General features: G+C 39.1%; 1 protein-coding gene across 4 annotated transcripts; it reads left to right on the top strand.

The window, feature by feature from the left end:
• Window positions 1–667: 667 nt before the first annotated feature.
• LOC125649673 (uncharacterized) lies at window positions 668–20104 on the top strand. 4 transcript variants are annotated; one of them, XM_056166783.1, is made up of 5 exons: window positions 668–2923; window positions 3030–3188; window positions 15362–15594; window positions 19291–19394; window positions 20023–20104. In XM_056166783.1, exons 1-3 carry the CDS (start codon window positions 2560–2562, stop codon window positions 15418–15420), a joined length of 582 nt encoding a protein of 193 aa, XP_056022758.1. In that variant the 5' UTR covers window positions 668–2559; the 3' UTR covers window positions 15421–15594; window positions 19291–19394; window positions 20023–20104. The 4 variants fall into 4 exon arrangements, with proteins under 4 accessions (XP_056022758.1, XP_048733330.2, XP_048733332.2 ...); XM_048877373.2 differs by lacking the exon at window positions 15362–15594; XM_048877375.2 differs by lacking the exons at window positions 15362–15594; window positions 19291–19394; window positions 20023–20104 and adding an exon at window positions 3738–6824.
• Window positions 20105–21413: the final 1309 nt, after the last annotated feature.

The raw sequence follows: 21413 nt of genomic DNA, 5'->3' as shown, positions 1-21413 counted from the left end.
AGCCCTGTCGTTAAAACGGGTAGTGACATTTCCATCACCAAACGCTCGGCATCAGGTGTGAATGTCTAGCGTCCTCGGAGATGACCTTAAAACGGATGTCCCGTGTCACAGGTGTGGTATGCTAAAGAACCCTCACTGCTCCAATGGCCGCAAGCGCCGAACATAGGCCTAAATTTGAAGCCCTTTATCGGTATTGGTGGCATCTCCATATGAGTGAAAAATTCTCGAGAGGGACGTTAAACAAGATAAAATCAAAATCAATCATGATGACATTGTCTTCGTCTTTGCACAAAATACGAGGGGGAACTATTGAAATAACCATGCAAATAGAACACACAGCAACACACCGATATAACATTCATATCTGTATGTTAAATACTTATAAAGGATTTTAAAATACTACTTACTTACCATCAACTACTGCAAATTCCTTATTTTAAGCGAGTACTTAATATGGAGAAATGATTCGTATACGTTAAATCGCGTGAACATGAATTTATTTGTCGTCTGTTAATCTAGAGTACATGTGTACTTGCATGTATTATACTTACTTACTTAGGTTTGTCGTTCTGTGAGGAACATAGGCCATATACGACAGTCCTCCAACGAACACGATTCTGAGCTGTTTTTGCTGCGTTGTGCCAGGTCATGTCCTGTGCCGTTAATTAATTTACGCTTCCAGGTGTTTTTTGGATGTACCCTTTTCCCCTTGCCCTACGGGTTCCAGGTCAGGGCCTGGCGTGTGATGCTGAATGGTGGCTTCCTTAGGGTGTGTCCAATCCAGGTCCACTTCCTCCGTCTGATTTGCATGTCTAATGGTTCCTGCCCTGCTCTCTTCCATACTTCTTCATTTGTGATTATTTCAGGCCATCGGATGTTGAATATGCGCCTGAGACAGGTGTTGTAAAATGTCTGGATCTTCTGCAGGGTTGTTTTTGTTGTTCTCTGTGTCTTTGCTCCATACAGTAAGACGGACTTAACATTGGAGTTGAGGATCCGCAGTGTGATAGTAATGCGAATGTTCTGTGAGACCTAAATGTTCTTTAACATGGTAAACGCAGCTCTTGCATTACCGATTCTTGACTTGATATCACAGTCTGTGGAACCCTGTCTGCCGATGACCTGGCTCTCCTTTCGCACAACTACAGTCAGGTGCAGGGCAAAACAACTCATCTTGCCAAAACAACAGCAGGAACGGGACTCAAGATCAACTTGAAAGCAGAATTGATGAAGAGCAACATTACTGTACAACTACCAGTCACAGTTGGTGATGAGCCCATCTGAGAAGTTGGGTTTTTCATCTACCTGGGGAGTGTGATGGACAAAGTCGAGATCGTCGAGTTGTGTCAGGAGTGTCCACTGTATACCATTATTCCTGCCTGATGTGGTAGTCCTCATGATCCAGTCAATAACCAAGAGGAAGAGGAATGGTGACAGCAAACATCCTTGTCGAACTCCTGTCTTGACCTCAAAACTCTCGGACATCTGCCCAGCATGGGCAACCCTGCATGCCATGACTTGGTATGTGTTACGAATCAGGGAGACGGGCTTCTCTGATACGCCATAGTGTCTCAGTATCTTCCAGTGTCTCACGGTCCAAGCTGTCGAACGCTTTCTCGTAGTCGATATAGAGAGGGGACTTTCACTCCAGTGATTGTTCAATGATGATGCACAGACTGGCTATCTTGTCAGCACATGATCTGTTGCGTCTAAAACCAGCCTGCTGGTCACGGAGCTTGGAGTCCACTGCCTCTTTCATCCTCTCAAGAAGGATCCTGTTGTGGACCTTGCCAGGCACTGACAAGAGCATACTTCCCCGGTACATGTAGTTACTGCTATCCCTCAGATCTCCCTTCTTTGGTAGCTTAATAAGGATGCCCTCTTTTAATTCCTCCGGGATGTTCTCTTCCTCCCATATCTTCTTGAAGTTTTGTGATTGATAAGCTTCAAATGTTGAATTAATGAAGTTATTATTATTATTTTTTTTTTTTTTTTTACAAAATCAGCGATCGAGGCTCGTCAACTGCCTCTATTCAGACGTCCTACGTTTACCGCATTTCCATCGGACCATAATCCCGACCCCGATGAATAAAATACGTGAAATACTAAAATTAATTTCTTTGAAACTTGTCCATCAAACGTTACCAAACCTGATCTGTAGTTTGTCACTACGAAACTATACTACTGCTGCAAGTTTCAAATGATTCCACCCGAGCATAACGGAAAAAGGTCTGGAAAACCCAATATGGGACAGCCGACAGACAGACGGACAGATAGAGAAAAAAGTTAATAGTCCCCTTCGGTTTTACAAACCGGTAGGGGACTTATAAGGAATGAGAGTAATTTTTACTCAATTTTACCTGTAATGTATACGATATAAAATAAGTTTACGCTTTCTTATAAACCGCTTTCAGATAACATTTCGATCTTTCCGGGGTCTTTGGAATTACAGAAGGGAAGTCTCACTTGTACAACTTACGTTATATATCAGAGTGTCACTCACATCTTATCTCTCATAACGACCACTGAAAGATAGGATTTGCTATTTGTATTGCCGACATGAAGGTACGTGTTCTTCTGCTACTCTTTGGATTTCTAAAATCCTCTGAGGCATTGGTCAACATCGAGAACCCTTTGTTTGATCAGATCATGAACAGAAAGGTAAACGAACTGATCAGTGAGACACTAAAGGAATACAAGAACAAAATTGGTCAACTGGAAGAGCATATTCTCAAACAGGAGAAGAGAATCACGGTGCTGGAAGACGGATGTAAAGTAAAGGAGAATAAATCGTTGTTCACTTGGAGAAATCCTAAAATAGAAAATATTATGAGGATGGCTGATAAAGCATATAATCAGAAACTGAATGACAAAACTGCTGTCAAAAACGATGGAGTAGGACAGATAGAACGTATCAGACGAGGTAAAAATATGATTTATAAGTCTGGATAAAAATGTAAATGTTTATGACATAGAATGTGATCATGATTCATTAGTTTTATATATCAATATAAATGTTATGTTTATAGATTATCCCAGCGCTGGACAACCTGTTGGCTTTTATGCATACATGAGTGGGCCCGAAAACAACCCGGGCACTCATCATACTCTTATTTTTGATGTTGTGAAAACCAACCTTGGATCCGCCTACAGTAAATTCACTGGTGCATTTAGAGCTCCAGTAGAAGGTACTTATGTTTTCTCGTGGACGATCACGGCCGATTTTTTTAGTTATATCCACACCGAAATAGTCATCAATGCATCATCATTCGGTCATCTGATGACCGATGGCGATGAAATTCATGACATCCACGTCAGTTCAAAAACTGTTGTGGCATATTTGAACCAAGGGGACATTGTCTTCATCCGCACACATTCGTCTATACACTCTAAGGGTAATATCACCAGCGGTAACCATGGTCAAACTTCCTTCTCAGGATGGAAAATATGAACGAACAGGAGGGGGGGGGGGGAATTGACAAAAAAGATAAGAAAAAACAAACAGTGCCATCGTTTCAGTGGATGAGTATATTCCTGTATCAAAAGATCTATAGCGAATAAATTAGATTTTTCTAGCATCGATATAGATTTTAATCATTTTTGTGCCCCCCCCCTTCAAAGAAGAGGGGCATTTTGCTTTGCACCTGTCGGTGGGTCGATATGTCGGTCGGTTGACCACATGTTGTCTGCTTATGTAGGTTGGTCACGAGTAAAAGATGACCCTTATTCATTTTCAGGTCAAAGGTCAATCTACTCTTGACATAGGAAGATGCTGTCCGCTCAATATGTTGAAAAACCTTTCCTTGACAGAAATTATACTTGGTACACTGATACATTGTGAGGAGTAGATGACCCCTATTGATATCAAGGTCACATAGTCAAAGGTTAAGGGTCAAACTGGACATAGGAATATACTGACCACAGAATATTTAGAGAACCCTTTGCTTGACAGACATCAAACTTAGTACACTGGTACATCTTCATGAGAAGATAAAGATCCCTACCTGCTTAATGGCCATAAGCGCCGAGCATAGGCCTAAATTTTGCAGCCCTTAACCGGCAGTGATTACGTCACCATATGAGTGAAATATTCTCGAGAATATTTCACTCATATGGAGACGTCACCACTGCCGGTGAAGGGCTACAAAGTTTAGGCCTATGCTCGGCGCTTATGGCCATTAAGCAGGGAGGGATCTTTATCGTGCCACACCTGCTGCGACACGGGACCTCGGTTTCTGCGGTCTCATCTGAAGGACCGCCCCATTAAATCGCCTCTTACAATAAGCAAGGGGGTACTGAGGACCTATTCTAACCCGGATTCCCACGGGGTTCATATGGTCAAAGGTCAAGGGTTTAACTGGACATGGTAATATATTATCTCTTATATTTTAAGAATGATTTGCTTGATTGACACCAAACTTGGTACACTGGTACAGCATAAGGAGCATATGCCACCTATTGATTTTTAGGTCAAATGGTCAATTCACTCTGGAAATAGGAAGATATTGTATTGAACTGGTTTGGCACTACTATCAATTAAATGATGCATGTGCATAATCCTTTTCTATTTTGCACCATGGGGGCATATATGTTTTACAAACATTTCTTGTTGATGAAATTGCGTTAAAATAACTCAATAACATGTACTTACTCCCGTTAGACACCTAATCCCACTTCTGGTGTGTCCAGGGGTCCGTGTTTGCCCAGATCTCTATTTTGTATTGCTTGTAGGAGTTATGAGATTGATCACTGTTCGTTATCTTCACTTTTCATGAATGTGACTGAAACTAAACTCCATCCCTACAATAACGCATATACATGTAGCTTTGTCCCACAATCACGCACTTTCACGCAATATTTTTGAAAAATATTATGTCGTACGCACGACATAACATCTCGTGGGAATATGATATCTCATGCGCACGACATAATATCTCGTGCGCACGATATAATATTTCTAGAGCATAACATAATATCTCGCACAAGACTAATCTGATACGGCACGTTGGTCAAAGACAAATAAAAAAAGCAGGAGTATGAATTAGATATAAAGTTTTGAATTCTTAAAAATAATTTGTGTATGAAAATCGATGGATGACAATTTTGCGGGAAGTTTACCCCCGCCCCCAACGATTTGTATTTACATTAGTTTACGACATTGATCTTTTGATATCTCCACATTAAAACTCATGTGACCATGGTAGTATTTGATCTTACGGCCAAAGTTAGTTCAAGTCACCAAACATGGAATGCGACTTGAATTGAACGACCGTGTATTTCAAAACTCGGACACACAAATAGAACTACTGCGCAACCTTAAGGAGGTACTTTACACCGTCATAATGGCTGACTTCCTTTTAAAACATGGATGAAAATATGAATATTAGCAATATTTGTCTATTCATTTAAAAAGATATTGCATAGTTGAGTAGCTCAGTCGGTTAACACGTCGACTGCCGAATTGTAGATCGCAGGTTGGAGTTCAGCAAGGGTTTTTAAATATTTTTTTCCAGATTGCTTTTTACTAAAAATTAATATTTTGGCTAAATAAAGTAAATTTGAACGTTTTCAGTTTCAAAATATTGTTGTACATATTCTCCACTTTTCCTCCATATAAAATTTCTCTGGTGTTCCTACAACATAAAGATTCGTCGAGACAAATAAAGTCAGTCATAGACTGCAGTTAGGGACATGCCATGCACACGAGAAAGTATGCCGTGCGCAAGAGACATTATATCGTGTGCCCGACATGATTTTTTTTCTAAAAAGAAAAAAAATAATAGTGTGTTCTAAATATACCAATGTAGTATATGTATATCAAACTAAGTATGAAAATAAAATGGGGGAAAAGGTTTTTAAAAACGTATGTATGTTATCTCCTGCGAGGTAAATACAACAGCACTGTTGTTTTAAATGAGAGAAAATATGTGTACATGAAAGGGGAAGATAAACATTAATCAATCTCACAACTCCTTTAAGGAATACAAAACTGAGAGTTGGATAAACGCGGACCTCTGTATACCACAGGTAGGATCAGGTGCCTAGCAGGAATAAGCATCCCCTGTCGACCGATCACACCCACCGTGAGCCCTATATCTTGATCAGGTGAACGGAGTAATCCGTAGGCAAATAATTGTGCCAAGAACGGTATAACAATCGGTATGAAACACACCAGACAGCATTCCACCCAATGATATGTTGTATTGGTAAATTAGATCATTATAACGACCATAGAAATTGTTAAATGTTGACTTTAAACGAGACTGTTGAAACCCCTGCAACATCAACTTGTTTGTCAGTAGACTGTCTCAATTTAAAAACAGATCAATTACACAAAGGTAGATCAAGCCCTTGCGTATCGAATCGGTTGTGAGATTTACACACCACATGCAGGTGATAATGGAATATTGCTACATAAATATAGGCAGTTGACGATGGAGAAGCTGAAATCATCTCGTTTATCATAAAGTTGATTTGCCGTTGACATTTATTTTCAATAAAATATCTAAGTATGAAGCAGATGTGGATGACTCCGTACCTTCAATTTGGTTAAGTGCAGTGTTGATAAAGAGACCCTAGTCAAAACTGTGTATTTCAAAACTCGGGCACAGAAAGCATTACGCAACCTTAAAAGTCATACAATACAAAGATCCATCGAGTCATGGACGATGGACACAAAATCTAATATTGTATTAGATTTCAAATGAAATGATTGACAAAATGAATGAAAATCAAATTTCAAATTCAGAGTACAGCATATAAATTCATTGATATATCGAGGACTGAGTCTTTCCTTGGATCTATGCAATTTTCATTTTATTTCTAGAAATGTTTACTTTCTAACAAATAAAAGAATAAGTAACAAGAACGTGTCAATCTTTACTTTTAATATTCATAATATAATAGGGGTGCGTCTCCAAATTGGCCAAGTTTCAGGTAGAATTTGCAGAGAAACCATTCCACTGCGTATGGCAATGCTGATTATTTTATTCCCATATCAAAATAATCGCTATTAATTTACAGTATATAGGTATTCTGTGTCATACAGGCCTTCATGAATGCATACTACCGAAACTGAATAAGGTAAAGTACAACTTAATGTTCGTGCAGCCAATCCCATAACGAGTTATCTAATCTCATTTGCCCTACACATCCTTTTCCGGCACCATCAAGACAGAGACTCACAGAAAGAAACCAATCAAAATCACCATCATGCCCTCAATTCCTATCAAAGTGCGAACACTTTCAAAAAGAAATACAGGTGGATAGAGGGTTTCGCGTTCCAAAGGCCGGGGCCGACGTAGAACTCATTCTGTCTCCTAAGAAGCATCAGACCACACCAACACCATACACCATTGTCAACGTGACTAAATCATCGACCTGGGACATTACGTCATGTGGTGAGTCAGTAATCGATATCCCTCTGTTGAATTCAGATAATTTCTATCAATCCAGCCTGCCCTCGAAATTAAGAATTAACCAACTTCCCACAACCATGAGTTATTTTGACTCCTTGTCGGTCCATGTACCCCACAATCTAAAACAAAAATTCTGGCAAGGAAATTTTATTGTCATATCTATGCTTGTGAATTCTGCATGGGAGTTGCAAGACTACTCCGAATCGCAAGGGGAGATTCAGATTTCAAATGGCCACATGCAAGGTGAAGATAACGAACAGTGATCAATCTCATAACTCCTATAAGCAATATAAAATAGATAGTTGGGCAAACATGGACCCCTGGACACACCAGAGGTGGAATAAGCATCCCCTGTTGACCGGTCACACCCGCCGTGAGCCCTATATCCTGATCAGGTAAACGGAGTTATCCGCAGTCAAAATCAGTGTGCCAAGAACGGCTTAACAATCGGTATGAAACACGTCAGACAGCATTTGACCCAATGCGAGGTTGTATTGACGAACTAGATCGTTATAACGACCATAGAATTTGCGAAATGCTGACTTCAATCGAGACTGTTGAAACCCCTGTACCATCAACTTGTTTGTCAGTAGCTTACCTCGATTTAAAAACTGACTATACGCAGAACAAGCTCTTGCATATCGAATCAATTGAGATATATAAACACCATATGCAGGTGATAATGGAATATTGCTACATAAATATGGGAAGTTGACGATGTGTCTTGTTAAACAAAAATCCAGCGTGTATCTAGATCGATAGGTGGATATCGGCCATTTTATTTTTTCCTAGCGTGTTGCTGGAAAAATTTCCTACCAAAAGCACTAGACTTGCTAAAATATTTCAGGGACATACTCTCTGCAGCAAACCGTTCACCTGGTTGGTTCAAATACAAGGAGCTACTGTATTTAGACTTCGAATGGCTATCAACCCAAATATTATCTGGGGTCAGGTAAATAATGAGCTCTGGCTTTTGCATATCCCCAATCCCTTCTCCCACAGCAGACACAGTCAAACAAGCAAAATAAACACCCAGAGCCAGATTTAGTCAACGAACATGGACGACCAAAACCCACTAGCCACCTGTAATCCATTCTACCAGGGTAAAGTCTGTACCAAAACCCACTAGCCACCTGTAATCCATTCAACCAGGGTAAAATCTGTACCAAAACCCACTAGCCACCTGTAATCCATTCAACCAGGGTAAAGTCTGTACCAAAACCCACTAGCCACCTGTAATCCATTCAACCAGGGTAAAGTCTGTACCAAAACCCACTAGCCACATGTAATCCATTCAACCAGGGTACAGTCTGTACCAAAACCCACTAGCCACCTGTAATCCATACAACCAGGGTAAAGTCTGTACCAAAACCCACTAGCCACCTGTAATCCATTCAACCAGGGTAAAGTCTGTACCAAAACCCACTAGCCACATGTAATCCATTCAACCAGGGTAAAGTCTGTACCAAAACCCACTAGCCACATGTAATCCATTCAACCAGGGTAAAGTCTGTACCAAAACCCACTAGCCACTTGTAATCCATTCAACCAGGGTAAAGTCTGTACCAAAACCCACTAGCCACCTGTAATCCATACAACCAGGGTAAAGTATGTACCAAAACCCACTAGCCACCTGTAATCCATACAACCAGGGTAAAGTCTGTACCAAAACCCACTAGTCACCTGTAATCCATTCAACCAGGGTAAAGTCTGTACCAAAACCCACTAGCCACCTGTAATCCATACAACCAGGGTAAAGTCTGTACCAAAACCCACTAGCCACATGTAATCCATTCAACCAGGGTAAAGTCTGTACCAAAACCCACTAGCCACCTGTAATCCATACAACCAGGGTAAAGTCTGTACCAAAACCCACTAGCCACATGTAATCCATTCAACCAGGGTAAAGTCTGTACCAAAACCCACTAGCCACATGTAATCCATTCAACCAGGGTAAAGTCTGTACCAAAACCCACTAGCCACCTGTAATCCATTCAACCAGGGTAAAGTCTGTACCAAAACCCACTAGCCACATGTAATCCATTCAACCAGGGTAAAGTCTGTACCAAAACCCACTAGCCACATGTAATCCATTCAACCAGGGTAAAGTCTGTACCAAAACCCACTAGCCACCTGTAATCCATTCAACCAGGGTAAAGTCTGTACCAAAACCCACTAGCCACCTGTAATCCATACAACCAAGGTAAAGTCTGTACCAAAACCCACTAGCCACATGTAATCCATTCAACCAGGGTAAAGTCTGTACCAAAACCCACTAGCCACCTGTAATCCATACAACCAGGGTAAAGTCTGTACCAAAACCCACTAGCCACATGTAATCCATTCAACCAGGGTAAAGTCTGTACCAAAACCCACTAGCCACATGTAATCCATTCAACCAGGGTAAAGTCTGTACCAAAACCCACTAGCCACATGTAATCCATTCAACCAGGGTAAAGTATGTACCAAAACCCACTAGCCACATGTAATCCATTCAACCAGGGTAAAGTCTGTACCAAAACCCACTAGCCACATGTAATCCATTCAACCAGGGTAAAGTCTGTACCAAAACCCACTAGCCACATGTAATCCATTCTACCAGGATAAAGTCTGTAATTTCTTCCCATTTGCAGATTCAAACAAATACAAAGAATGTAGTGGAAACCATCCTGCCAATAAATTAAGAAAATATCAGAAGTAATTCCTTGGGCAAGACTCCAGTTAACCCATTGGTGTTATAAAATTTAGAAATTCATTTCAAAATTAAGGATTATCTCCCTCACGCATAGCTCTTATTCTTAGACGAATTTGACTCCACTTTTTTTGGCACATTGTTTTTCCCTATAATAGCTCTAAAACTTATTTCGGATTTCAAACATTTCGGTTGAGCATCACTGAAGAGACATTATTTGTCGAAATGCGCATCTGGTGCATCAAAATTGGTACCGTATAAGTTTTACATTATGACCCCTGGGTCGAGGCCTCTGCTGGTGGACTGTTAGTCCCCGGGGGTCTCTACAGCCCAGTAGCTAAGTACTTCGTTACTAGCTTGAAAATACAGATATATATTTAATTGCTGTTATAAAATTTAGAAATTCATTTCAAAATTAAGGATTATCTCCCTCACGCATAGCTCTTATCCTTATCGAAGTAAGCTACTGACAAACAAGTTGATGGTACAGGGATTTCAACAGTCTCGATTGAAGTCAGCATTTCGCAAATTCTATGGTCGTTATAACGATCTAGTTCGTCAATACAACCTCGCATTGGGTCAAATGCTGTCTGACGTGTTTCATACCGATTGTTAAGCCGTTCTTGGCACACTGATTTTGACTGCTGATAACTCCGTTTACCTGATCAGGATATGGGGCCTACGGCGGGTGTGACCGGTCAACAGGGGATGCTTACTCCTCCTAGGCACCTGATCCCACCTCTGGTGTGTCCAGGGGTCCGTGTTTGCCCAACTATCTATTTTGTATTGCTTGTAGGAGTTATGAGATTGATCACTGTTCGTTATCTTCGCCTTGCACGAATTTGACTCCATTTTTTTGGCACAGTTTTTCCATATAATAGCTCTAAAACTTCATTGTTATTTCGGATTTCAAACATTTCGGTTGAGCATCACCGAAGAGACATTATTTGTCGAAATGCGCATCTGGTGCATCAAAGTGGTACCGTATAAGTTTTACATAAGTTAAAAATATATCCAAAACATTATAGCTAACGGACATTCCTCATTTACTAATGGTTTTCACATTCAATATACTGGTCCATGAAATTTCAGAGATTCAAAAAATCTTACAAGTATCATCCAAAACCCAGACATAGCTCAACAAAAAATTAGTTAGAACAGCAGCGCATATGGAGTCCTTTTGATCGACCACCTTTCACTACCAAATTTCTCCATTAGGTTTAGTACCAAAAAAAAAAAAAACCCCCACCCCAAAACGAATGTTTCCGATGTACGTTTTATACATCATCTGTTCTACCCTGACAACCAGTCAATTAATCATTATATCCCACAGTCAGAATTTTCAGTTTGCTATTCGTGCATTGATGATGCAGCTGCCATTGTGAAGGTACTTGGCCAGGGCACCCTGCTTGCTAGCAATTCAATTTATTTTTCATAGAAAGGTCATTTGTTTTCTGTTATAACGTTTAGTATCAATCTTTAGAGATGAGAAAAGTAATGAAAAAGAAAATTGTCACTGAAACCTGAAGTCCTGCCCAACTCAATGCAACAAAAATAAAGAAAAAGTACCAAAGAGGATATCCTAAATCACCATCTAAGGGGTCCCGGTCCAGAGCAAAGAAAGTTCTTTTTGAAGTTCAGTCTGGAGAAAGTATTAATAGTACTGCAAAAAGTACAAATTCTCTTTCAGTTACTTGCAGAGGATGATAAGTGGTCAAGTTTCTGTAGAAAGTAGAAATGCACCAACTCCTTTTTTATCAAGTGAAGAAGAAAATGCCATTGCTAATTATGTAAGTGAGGTGGCACTCAGGGGGGTGGGGTTGGGGGTCATCTGATATTATAGACCTTGTTCAGGATTTCTTGAAAAAAAGACAAGCGAAAAAACCCTTTTCAGGATAGCAGGCCAAGCTATTCTTGGTACTGGTGATTCATGTCCAGGAACATGGATATATTAGAGAAAAAGAAAGAAACACTTCTTGAGACACCTGGCTCTAAAGTCACCATAGAAAGTGTAGATGATTGGTTTGAAAAGTACAAAGCATTTCTGTCAGAATATATAACGCAGATGAAACTGGTTTCACAATGGGGAATAAAGCTGGTGTGGTTGTAGGACCAACAAGACAGAGGTATAATGAGGACATTCCATACTTATCGGGAGGGTCTACAAAGCAATGAATGACTGAGATGCATTGTGCCAGTGCAAGAGTTATTCTACTACCACTTGTCGTATATTATGACCCAAAACCTACTTCATTCGATCCTTTATTAGAAGCTAAAAAACGTTCAGCCATTCATTACACGCCAGAAGGATGGATGGACTCCACTGCTTTCTCCACATTTATAGATCATTTTCCCGCCAATGTGGACAAGAATGACAGATCAGTTCTTCTATTGATTGGACATAATTACAAAAGCAAGTAGTAGAGGTATCGGAATTTACAGACTTATATCTAATGCTACCAATCTTATGCAACCATTGGAGAAGGGAGTGTTTGGTCCACTAAAGAAAGAATGGTACAGTACGACTACTTGCACAAAAACACCAGACCAAATCCTGGAAAGCCTATTGACAAAAAGAACTTTGTCTCAAAGTTGCATGAAACATATGTTGCATTTCATAAACCAAGTACATAATGTATTGTAATTGGAGCTTTAAAAGGTTCTGGAATTTATCCTGTGAAAAGATCTGCTATTTTGAATGACAGATTGAAGCCACTCCATACTTTCGCTGACAAGGAAGATGTTTTAGAAAGAGGGGAATCTGTACTCCAAGGAGATGAAAAGAACGAGTCGAGCATTTTAGCTATATCATAAAACTATGAGTACGCCATCCAAACTAAACGGAGACTCGAAGAAGGCTGGGATGTTGAAGGGTTATCCTCTGGCTTTACAGAGTACAAGAAACTGAAAGGGATGTGCTGCAGCCCAGCTGAGTTGACGTCCGTATTTTTTCTTTTCTGATTTTTGGCACCACAAATCGCGACTTCGATTCTAATCGTAATGGTCGACTTGGCATCTATGCACGATAGGAACAGATAACGAACAGTGATTAATCTCATAACTCCTATAAGCAATACAAAACAAGAGGTACTGTGAGCAATGCTCACTAAGAATACCCCCCGCTTACCCCAATCTCCCAAAGGGTGTTGGTAATAGGTATAAACTACCTCTTTTCTGAGTGTAAAATACAAATGGCATGACAAACCGAACCATATTGCTACGTCGGTGTCCAGTGCGCGTGACCTTTGACCTTTTGACCCCAAAATCGATAGGGAACATCTTCATCCCATGGGTAGTCCATATGTATGATATGGTGACTGTAAGTGGAAAGGATAACGCTTTAGAGCCCGGAAACCATATTGCTACTTCGATGTCCAGTGCGCTTGACCTTTGAGCTTTTGACCCCAAAATCGATAGGGAACATCTTCATCCCATGGGTAGTCCATATATATGATATGGTGACGGTAGGTGGAAAGGATAATGCTTTAGAGCCCGGAAACCATTGTGTCTACAGACGGACGGACAGACGGACAACCCGATTCCAGTATACCCCCCACAACTTGTTGCGGGGGGTATAATAAAGCGTTGAGCAAACACGGAACCCTGGACACACCAGAGGTGGATCAGGTGCCTTGGAGTACAATATAAGCATCCCCTGTCGACCGGTCACACTCGCCGTGAGCCATATGTCTTCACCAGGTAAATTTAAAAGACTTGCGATGTGGTGTCGGTAATTATTTGGGAAGCCAATGGAGTTCCGCCAGAATTGGAAATATGTGTTCCCTTTTCGGCGACCTCGTAACTAGACGAGCAGCAGTATTCTGCAGCCGGTCCAATGTTTTTTCCCCAACTCCAAAATATAGACAGTTTCCAAAATCAAGTTTAGATGTTACAAAGGAGTTAACCAGGGTTTTGCAAGCTTCACTTGTTAAGTAGCGTCTTATCCGCCCGATATTTTGAAATCTGACGGTGACATAATTTGACGACTGATGACACTTGGTTTTTCCATTGTAATATGTTGATCGAAAATCACGCCTAAATTTTTCACGCATGTTGTACTCTTGAGGGTAATTATATCATTACATTAGGCGATAAATATTAATAATAAAAATTATGCATTTTAATTCTGACACTATGAATATTTCATTCAAATGTATGTGCACATCGATTTTATATCATCTTCTCTCTCACATTTGTAAAGCGCTTAAGAGAAATAATGTTGATAGGGCGCTATATTAATCTTTAAATTACAATTACAATTACAAAGTGACATCGATCAGAAAAATCTTGAAGCAAAAAACGGATGCTAATCAAAACTACTTGGATGCAGATTTACCATATAGAGGCCAATCTCTAACGTTGTTTCAGTATACCACTGAACAAGCACTCAAATCTATCATTATGAAAGCTCCCAGTAAATCATGTGAAGTCCACCCTATTCTACATCTCTTCTCAAGAAATTCCTTGGACCATTGCTTCCCTTGACCATCATGATAGTCAACTCATCTCTCGACCAAAAAGTATTTCCTTCTTTATTTAACGAGGCGCTTGTTCGACCTCTTCTAAACAAAACTGGAGTTGACAAAGAGGGTTTGAAAAACTATCACCCAGTCTCCGATCTATCTTTTATTTCCAAGATTCTGGAGAACGTTGCGGCTAGTAGAATGAACAAACAGTCACCTTGACTCATATTCTTCACCGGATCCATTCCAATCCAGCATACCGTGCTGAACATTCTACGGAAACGTTGAAGTACATAGCGATATCATGTTGGCGCTCGATTAACAATCAACAGCAGTCCTTGTCCTTCTTGACTTTGCTGTTCATGAGAAAAAGATTTTTGAATTGTCCCCTATATTTTCATGTATATATATTCAAATGCAAAACTTTGTTCCCCTATTGTGGCCCCAACCTACCACCACGACTATGATTTGAGCAAACTTGAATCTACATAACCTGAGGATGCTGCATATTGATATGACTTACATGTTTCAAGGCCCTGCTATTCTTGAGAATCTTTAAAAAGATTTTTTTCTACATACATGTAGGCATATTCCTATTCAAACCTTTGACCCTCCTGTTGTGGTCCCACCCTACCCCCGGGGCCATGATTAGAACAATTTTGAATTTGCACTCTTTGAGGAAGCTTTCACATAAGTTTTTTTCTTTTCTGATTCTTAGTTCTGGTTCTTAGAAAATGTTTGAATTACCCAAACTGTTTTAAGAAATTGCTAATTGTCCTTATTGCAAGGGAGCATGACCCAGACGGGGAGTCGGCGTGAACACAAACGTCGGGATGATCTAGATTAGAATCCTGAAATGAACACACTTGGAAGCCCATTACCCAAGCATGCTTTGTGCCAAGTTTGGATCACATTGATCCAGAGGTTCTGGAAAAGAGGAACATGTGAAAAGTTTGCATACAGACGAATGCACGGACAGAGAACAGGTGATCAGCAAGACTCGCTGGAGTTTTTAGCTCAGGTAAGCTAATTGTATTTTACAGTATGACATTTAATTTTGAAAAGGACATGATTCAAACTATTTACTATCCTTTAAATTTCATAATTGAAATTATATATAGTCTAACAGACCCCCCCCCCCTAAAAACATCAACCCCCAAAGACAAAGAATTGCGGTATGATATATTTATTCCAAACATCCTATCGCAGAAAAACAACGGGATACTATAATTTCTCCTGGAAAATGATAAAAATTAATATCTCCTGGAAGATAGACACATCAAGGGATTTTACGTTCCCTGAGTAGCGGGTCACTAGAAGATCAGTGTTCAATAACAAATCAATAAGCTTTTGTGCGAAAATACAATCAATAGGGATGGAAAAATTTTGTCAATCAGATTGCATGAACAGTGCACATTTCATCGAGTCTTTAAACATTTCGGAGTGATGAAGAGAGTGTACTATACAAAATTTGTCCTATGCATTTTTGAACAACGAATAAAAATATAAACATGTGAAATTATGTATAACATTCACTAAAAATGTGATAAAACACGCCATTATGAAATTTCGTCTGAAGACGAGACTTTGTTGCATTTCTATAAATCAAAGACAAAAATGGCAAATAAAATCTCACTTGCCAAATTAAGTCCGTGTCTTGCATTAGCCAACAAGAAAGGCACCAAAGAATGTCTTCAATTCCGCATTTTTCCAATTCAAGTAGAGTTATTGCTCAGATTCACATTCAGGAAAGAAAACGTATGTCGAAAATCCAAATGTGATAAAAAAAAATTAGAAATCTGAAGAATCAGCAGCTGACTTATTCTTATAACCTTTAAACATGTACATTAATGCATAACCGTTCAGTATAAGACTTCACGGTTTATCAGTAAACATGTACATTAATGCATAACCGTTCAGTATAAGACTTCACGGTTTATCAGTAAACATGTACATTAATGCATAACCGTTCAGTATAAGACTTCACGGTTTATCAGTGTATATTGAATAGATGCAAAACTGTAGCTCTCGGGGAGGGGGGGGGGGGGGGGGTTGACTTGAGAGCTACAGATCTATCCGTCATGAAAACAATCTATTTACGGTACAATTTATTTTGCGCATAGGTTATGGTTATTTGTTTATTCTTTGTATTTTCACAACACCGCATCCAACATTTAAGGTACGAGTCCGTAGCATGTTTTCCCACTACACTTGTATCAAGACGTATCTTCAAACATGTGTAAATGTCTCATTCGAACTGAAAACTCGCAGCTTCAATACATTTCACATGCTTATAAGGTCATGATGAACAAATCTTTTTTCAGAGGAAAACAAAGATCAATCTACATAATTAAGAAACTTTCCCCCAAGATATTGCAGAAAAACATGCTTTGATAATATCAGTACCTCCACCACGAGTTTGGTTTGTTAGCAGGACTACACGTGACAAGTAGCATGAAGTGATTTAATTCTGGGAGAGAAAAGAGTTTACAGTAACGGAATAAATTAGATCCTTATTGCGCTTTGCCTCCGTAAATAGAAACGCGTAGCAAATAACTTTCCTTCAGACAAAGAATGACAACTCTGTTTTCACAAAATTATCTGCAGAAAAAACATATAATTAGAAAATACATTTCACTCTCTCGGTATTTTTAAAATTGAAAAATAATTCGCGCAGCATAAATACTTTAAACTTAACTGATTTAGCGATGTTTCGTTTTCTGCAAGCCACAGATCTAGAAAAACCTTATATACATGTACAACAATTGTAATTACATGCGCATGTAATAAACGTGTTGCTATCAAAAGATTCATATCAATCCAGCCAGTAATATAAACTAATTCAAATTGGAAGCATCCCAAAGTGAATGTGAAAACAGAAATGGTATTACCTTTTGGTAATCGGTAACTTTGGTGCCACAGTATACCGGTAATTGGTGCGCCGGGGGTCATTCTTTATCCATGGAAAGTCGAATAATAGATCAATAGATAGTTTGTCGTTGTAAAAAGTAAAATAACAAAACGTTAATTAGGCAAGGACTTATCGGCGAATGTTATGTGTTTTTTATCTGGGATCATCTTCTATCTCTCGGGTAATAAATATAAAACGCTGGTGGTCGACAACAGTCATCTTTAATCAAAATCCAATTTACGAATCAAGCTAAAGACTATCATCCTCAGCGCTTGGTTAATCAAAGCGCTCCCTTGTCCCGTGAAACTACAGTCGTCTGCTTGGCTGTCGCACGTGATCTTATGCCGATATCTGCCAAACTCCGACGCCATATGAATCTGACGGCCTTGTTGGCAGAAAATCATTGATAATGAGTAATAATTGTATTTATTTTTAAATGATCGTGTTATACCATTATGATTGGTTCAGTCATTTGTTTAAGCACCATCGGCTGAAAAGATGAATAGAGAGAGGTTGTGTGTCTACGAGAATGCATCTTTATAATTTAAAAGAATAATAGACTGTTACGTAATATTGTACTTGTACAAATGATTGAATATATACTAGGGTAACATTTAAAACAGATTTCCATAAATGATATCATAAATGAATCCAGAGAAACGTTGGATTTTTTTCAGTTTACTGTAGATCTAGTTGTTTGTTCTACGTCATGTAGAGAACATTTATACTAATATTGAGATGATACCGACAGTTCTAGTTTAACATTACGTTTATGTCCAAACGTACCTTCTAAAATTAATCAAAGCCCAATGCAAACCATAAACTCACACCTTTAAACAGGTTGGGAACACTTCCCGCTATAGAGGGATAATCGTATTTTTGCGAGAATATCTCGCTATAGGGGAAGTGTTCCCAGCCTGTTAAATAATATCGTTTGCTGACGTAGCCATGTTACATGTAGGTAACCAGTTAAATCAACTGTGGTTCTTTTCAATACATCCCCGTTCGGTTAAATAATGAAAGAAAGCAAAAGTGAGCAAGCTCACATACCTCATGCTCCAACATTGCTTGACAATGCCTCACATAATGAATGGTAATGTGATGCATTACTGCAAGATCAGAACAAATTTTCACGAAATTCTGTTGAGCAGTCTCAGAGGAGTTGCGCTGACAAGAACAGGACAGACAGACTCAAAATTCTAAGTTCAAATGGGGCAAAACTCCCAGAAGCTTCGTTGCGTGGGGTATAATAATTGTTAAAATAGGTTTGAATATTAAACAAAATTTACGGCTTTCATTAGCCTGGTCCCCATCCCCGCAAAGTAAAACATGCTTACATAAAAAGCCCATGGTTATATCAATGAATACTTTCTGTACCTTCAGCAATGTTCAAGGATGGCTGATATATTAGAAATAACATCCAATCACAGACATTAGATATCCCATATTAAATTCCTCTTATATTTACAATACACTAACCAGTCTCGGTAGCACAGTGGTACATGTACAGCGTTCGCTTCGCAACTATAGGAGGTCGTGAGTTCGAGCCCCGCTCGTGTCATGGCCGCATCAAACCAAACACGTAAACATTGGTAGTGATTGCTCATTCGCTAAACGCTTGGTAAGCTCAGGTCGTAAAAACGGGAGTTCCTAGTCGCTGTAGGTATTGCATCATCTTTCTATTAAACTCAGTGTAATGTTCTTGTATATATTTTATGCTAAGTTTTCCCTAGAGTTACTTTCCTTTACATCTACAAGAGTTATTTTGCCTGATAATGTGAATTAGTTATCTTTCTTTTTTAAAAGAGTCAATGTTCCTTACTTCCTGTTTACTTGTTTTGGGTGTGACCCACACCACTCATCGTTCACTCTGAGCTCCTCAGATTTTCATCCGTATGCAGGTACACAGTGTAAGTACATTGTGATATTTGTGCATATATATTGTTGTATATATCATTACAATGTTTATTATTTGCTATAATTAGGAATTTAGACTGTATCAGCAATTCTCTCATTTACTCTTAAAAGTATGGAAAACCATTATTGTCATAAACTTTATATGTATAAAAGTACGGTTCTAACAATTTTTCTATGGAAAGCCATTTGTGTTATGAATACATATTTTGGACTTATATTGTTACTTTTGATAGTTCTTCAGCCTTTATTATTATGTAAAAGTTATACAGTACCAATTTTGATGCACCAGATGCGCATTGCGACAAATAATGTCTCTTCAGTGATGCTCAAGCCGAAATTTTGGAAATTCAAAATGACAACAAACTTGTAAGAGCTAAAAGGAAAACTAGAGTGCCAAAAAAAAAAAAAAAAAAAAAAAAAAAAAAAAACTGGAGCCAAATTTGTCCAAGGATCAAAGCTATGCATGAGGGAGATATCATCCTTAATTTTGAAATGAATTTCTAAATTTTAACACTACAATTAAATATAATTACCAATTTGTCATATGTTTCATTGTATTCATTAGCTATTATATATGTTCTGTGAATCAATTAGTAATTAGAACATGTTTCTTTGTTTCAGTCTTTTACCACACACACACGCATAAATGTACATCGTTTAGAACTAGCAACACTTCGAAAGGAATAAAGTCTACTGAATTCCACTGACATCTTTGTGATTGAAGTTTTATACATGTACAGTATCATGGTTATACTATCTGCGAACGAATGGGCAGAATACTCGGATAAACATCGTTAAAAATAGAACGTATGAAATTTCGTCTAGGTCATAACTGTCAATTAAGTACAATGTATTTCACAACAAATCCCCTAAAAAGTTTTAATGACAAATTAATATTCCCCAAAATCCAAGACCTGAATGCATATACATCAAACCTAAGCAATAAAAATAAACTTTAAATACCGCAATAGCATTGTCTTTGATGTTTATAATATCAATATCATATTAACTTCATCTTAGAAGTCTTTGATTCTTGTTTGCCATTTAATTTTCTCATCTTGGGCCAATAAATATTACTCAAAATTCTATTACAAGTCTTAATGACACCTAAATGACCTGCCATGTATGTGTCTTGAGCCAAACTCATGTTGGCCCCAAGATATATCACTGGGACCACTCTCTGGTGTACGGCACGCCTTACTTAATCTGGGGTGCGTCAGGTGGTCGCCACTTTCGCATAAGGATGCCGTCTTAGGTGTAGAAGCACTCACTGACCTTGGCGTCCTCTTCTGGTGGAAGCGTCCTCTTCCTAAGTTTGGCAGTATCGGGGTCTTTACTTTTCTCGGAAAGTAACCTCTTGGTTGAGGATGTCCTTGCCCTGGTAACTGCGAATTGGGACCATCATCATCACCGATTTTCAGCGGAGACTCACTGTTGTATGGCTGTTTCTTTTACATGACCAGCCATCTCAAAGGGGTGAACATTTCGATTTATTGTCTTCTTGTCATCACTCTGGTACAATATGTAACACCATAAGATGGATGCAAGGTGAAGATAACGAACAGTGATCAATCTCATAACTCCTACAAGCAATACAAAATAGATAGTTGGGCAAACACGGACCCCTGGACACACCAGAGGTGGGATCAGGTGCCTAGGAGGAGTAAGCATCCCCTGTTGACCGGTCACACCCGCCATGAGCCCCATATCCTGATCAGGTAAACGGAGTTATCCGCAATCAAAATCAGTGTGCCAAGAACGGCTTAACAATCGGTATGAAAGTCGTCTTCATCATCGGACGTGACAAACTATGAGATTTGGTATAACTTTGCCACCAGGTTAATCGTTGCCAAGCAACAAGAAAATTCCTTGGACAGAAAGAGTAGTTTGAAAACCTATGATAACTGGTCCAGTGATTAAATCTGATTTCAGATAAATCCTATGTAAGGGAACATCAATGATGCCTAGTTCTACACGCTGTAATAAAACTGACCCACCAGCAGACAAAGGCA

Source organism: Ostrea edulis, chromosome 5 (assembly GCF_947568905.1).
Source record: "Ostrea edulis chromosome 5, xbOstEdul1.1, whole genome shotgun sequence".
In the NCBI taxonomy this organism is placed as follows: domain Eukaryota; kingdom Metazoa; phylum Mollusca; class Bivalvia; order Ostreida; family Ostreidae; genus Ostrea; species Ostrea edulis.
Note: the sequence above shows the minus strand (reverse complement) of the source record. Positions and strands in the feature narration are given on the sequence as shown.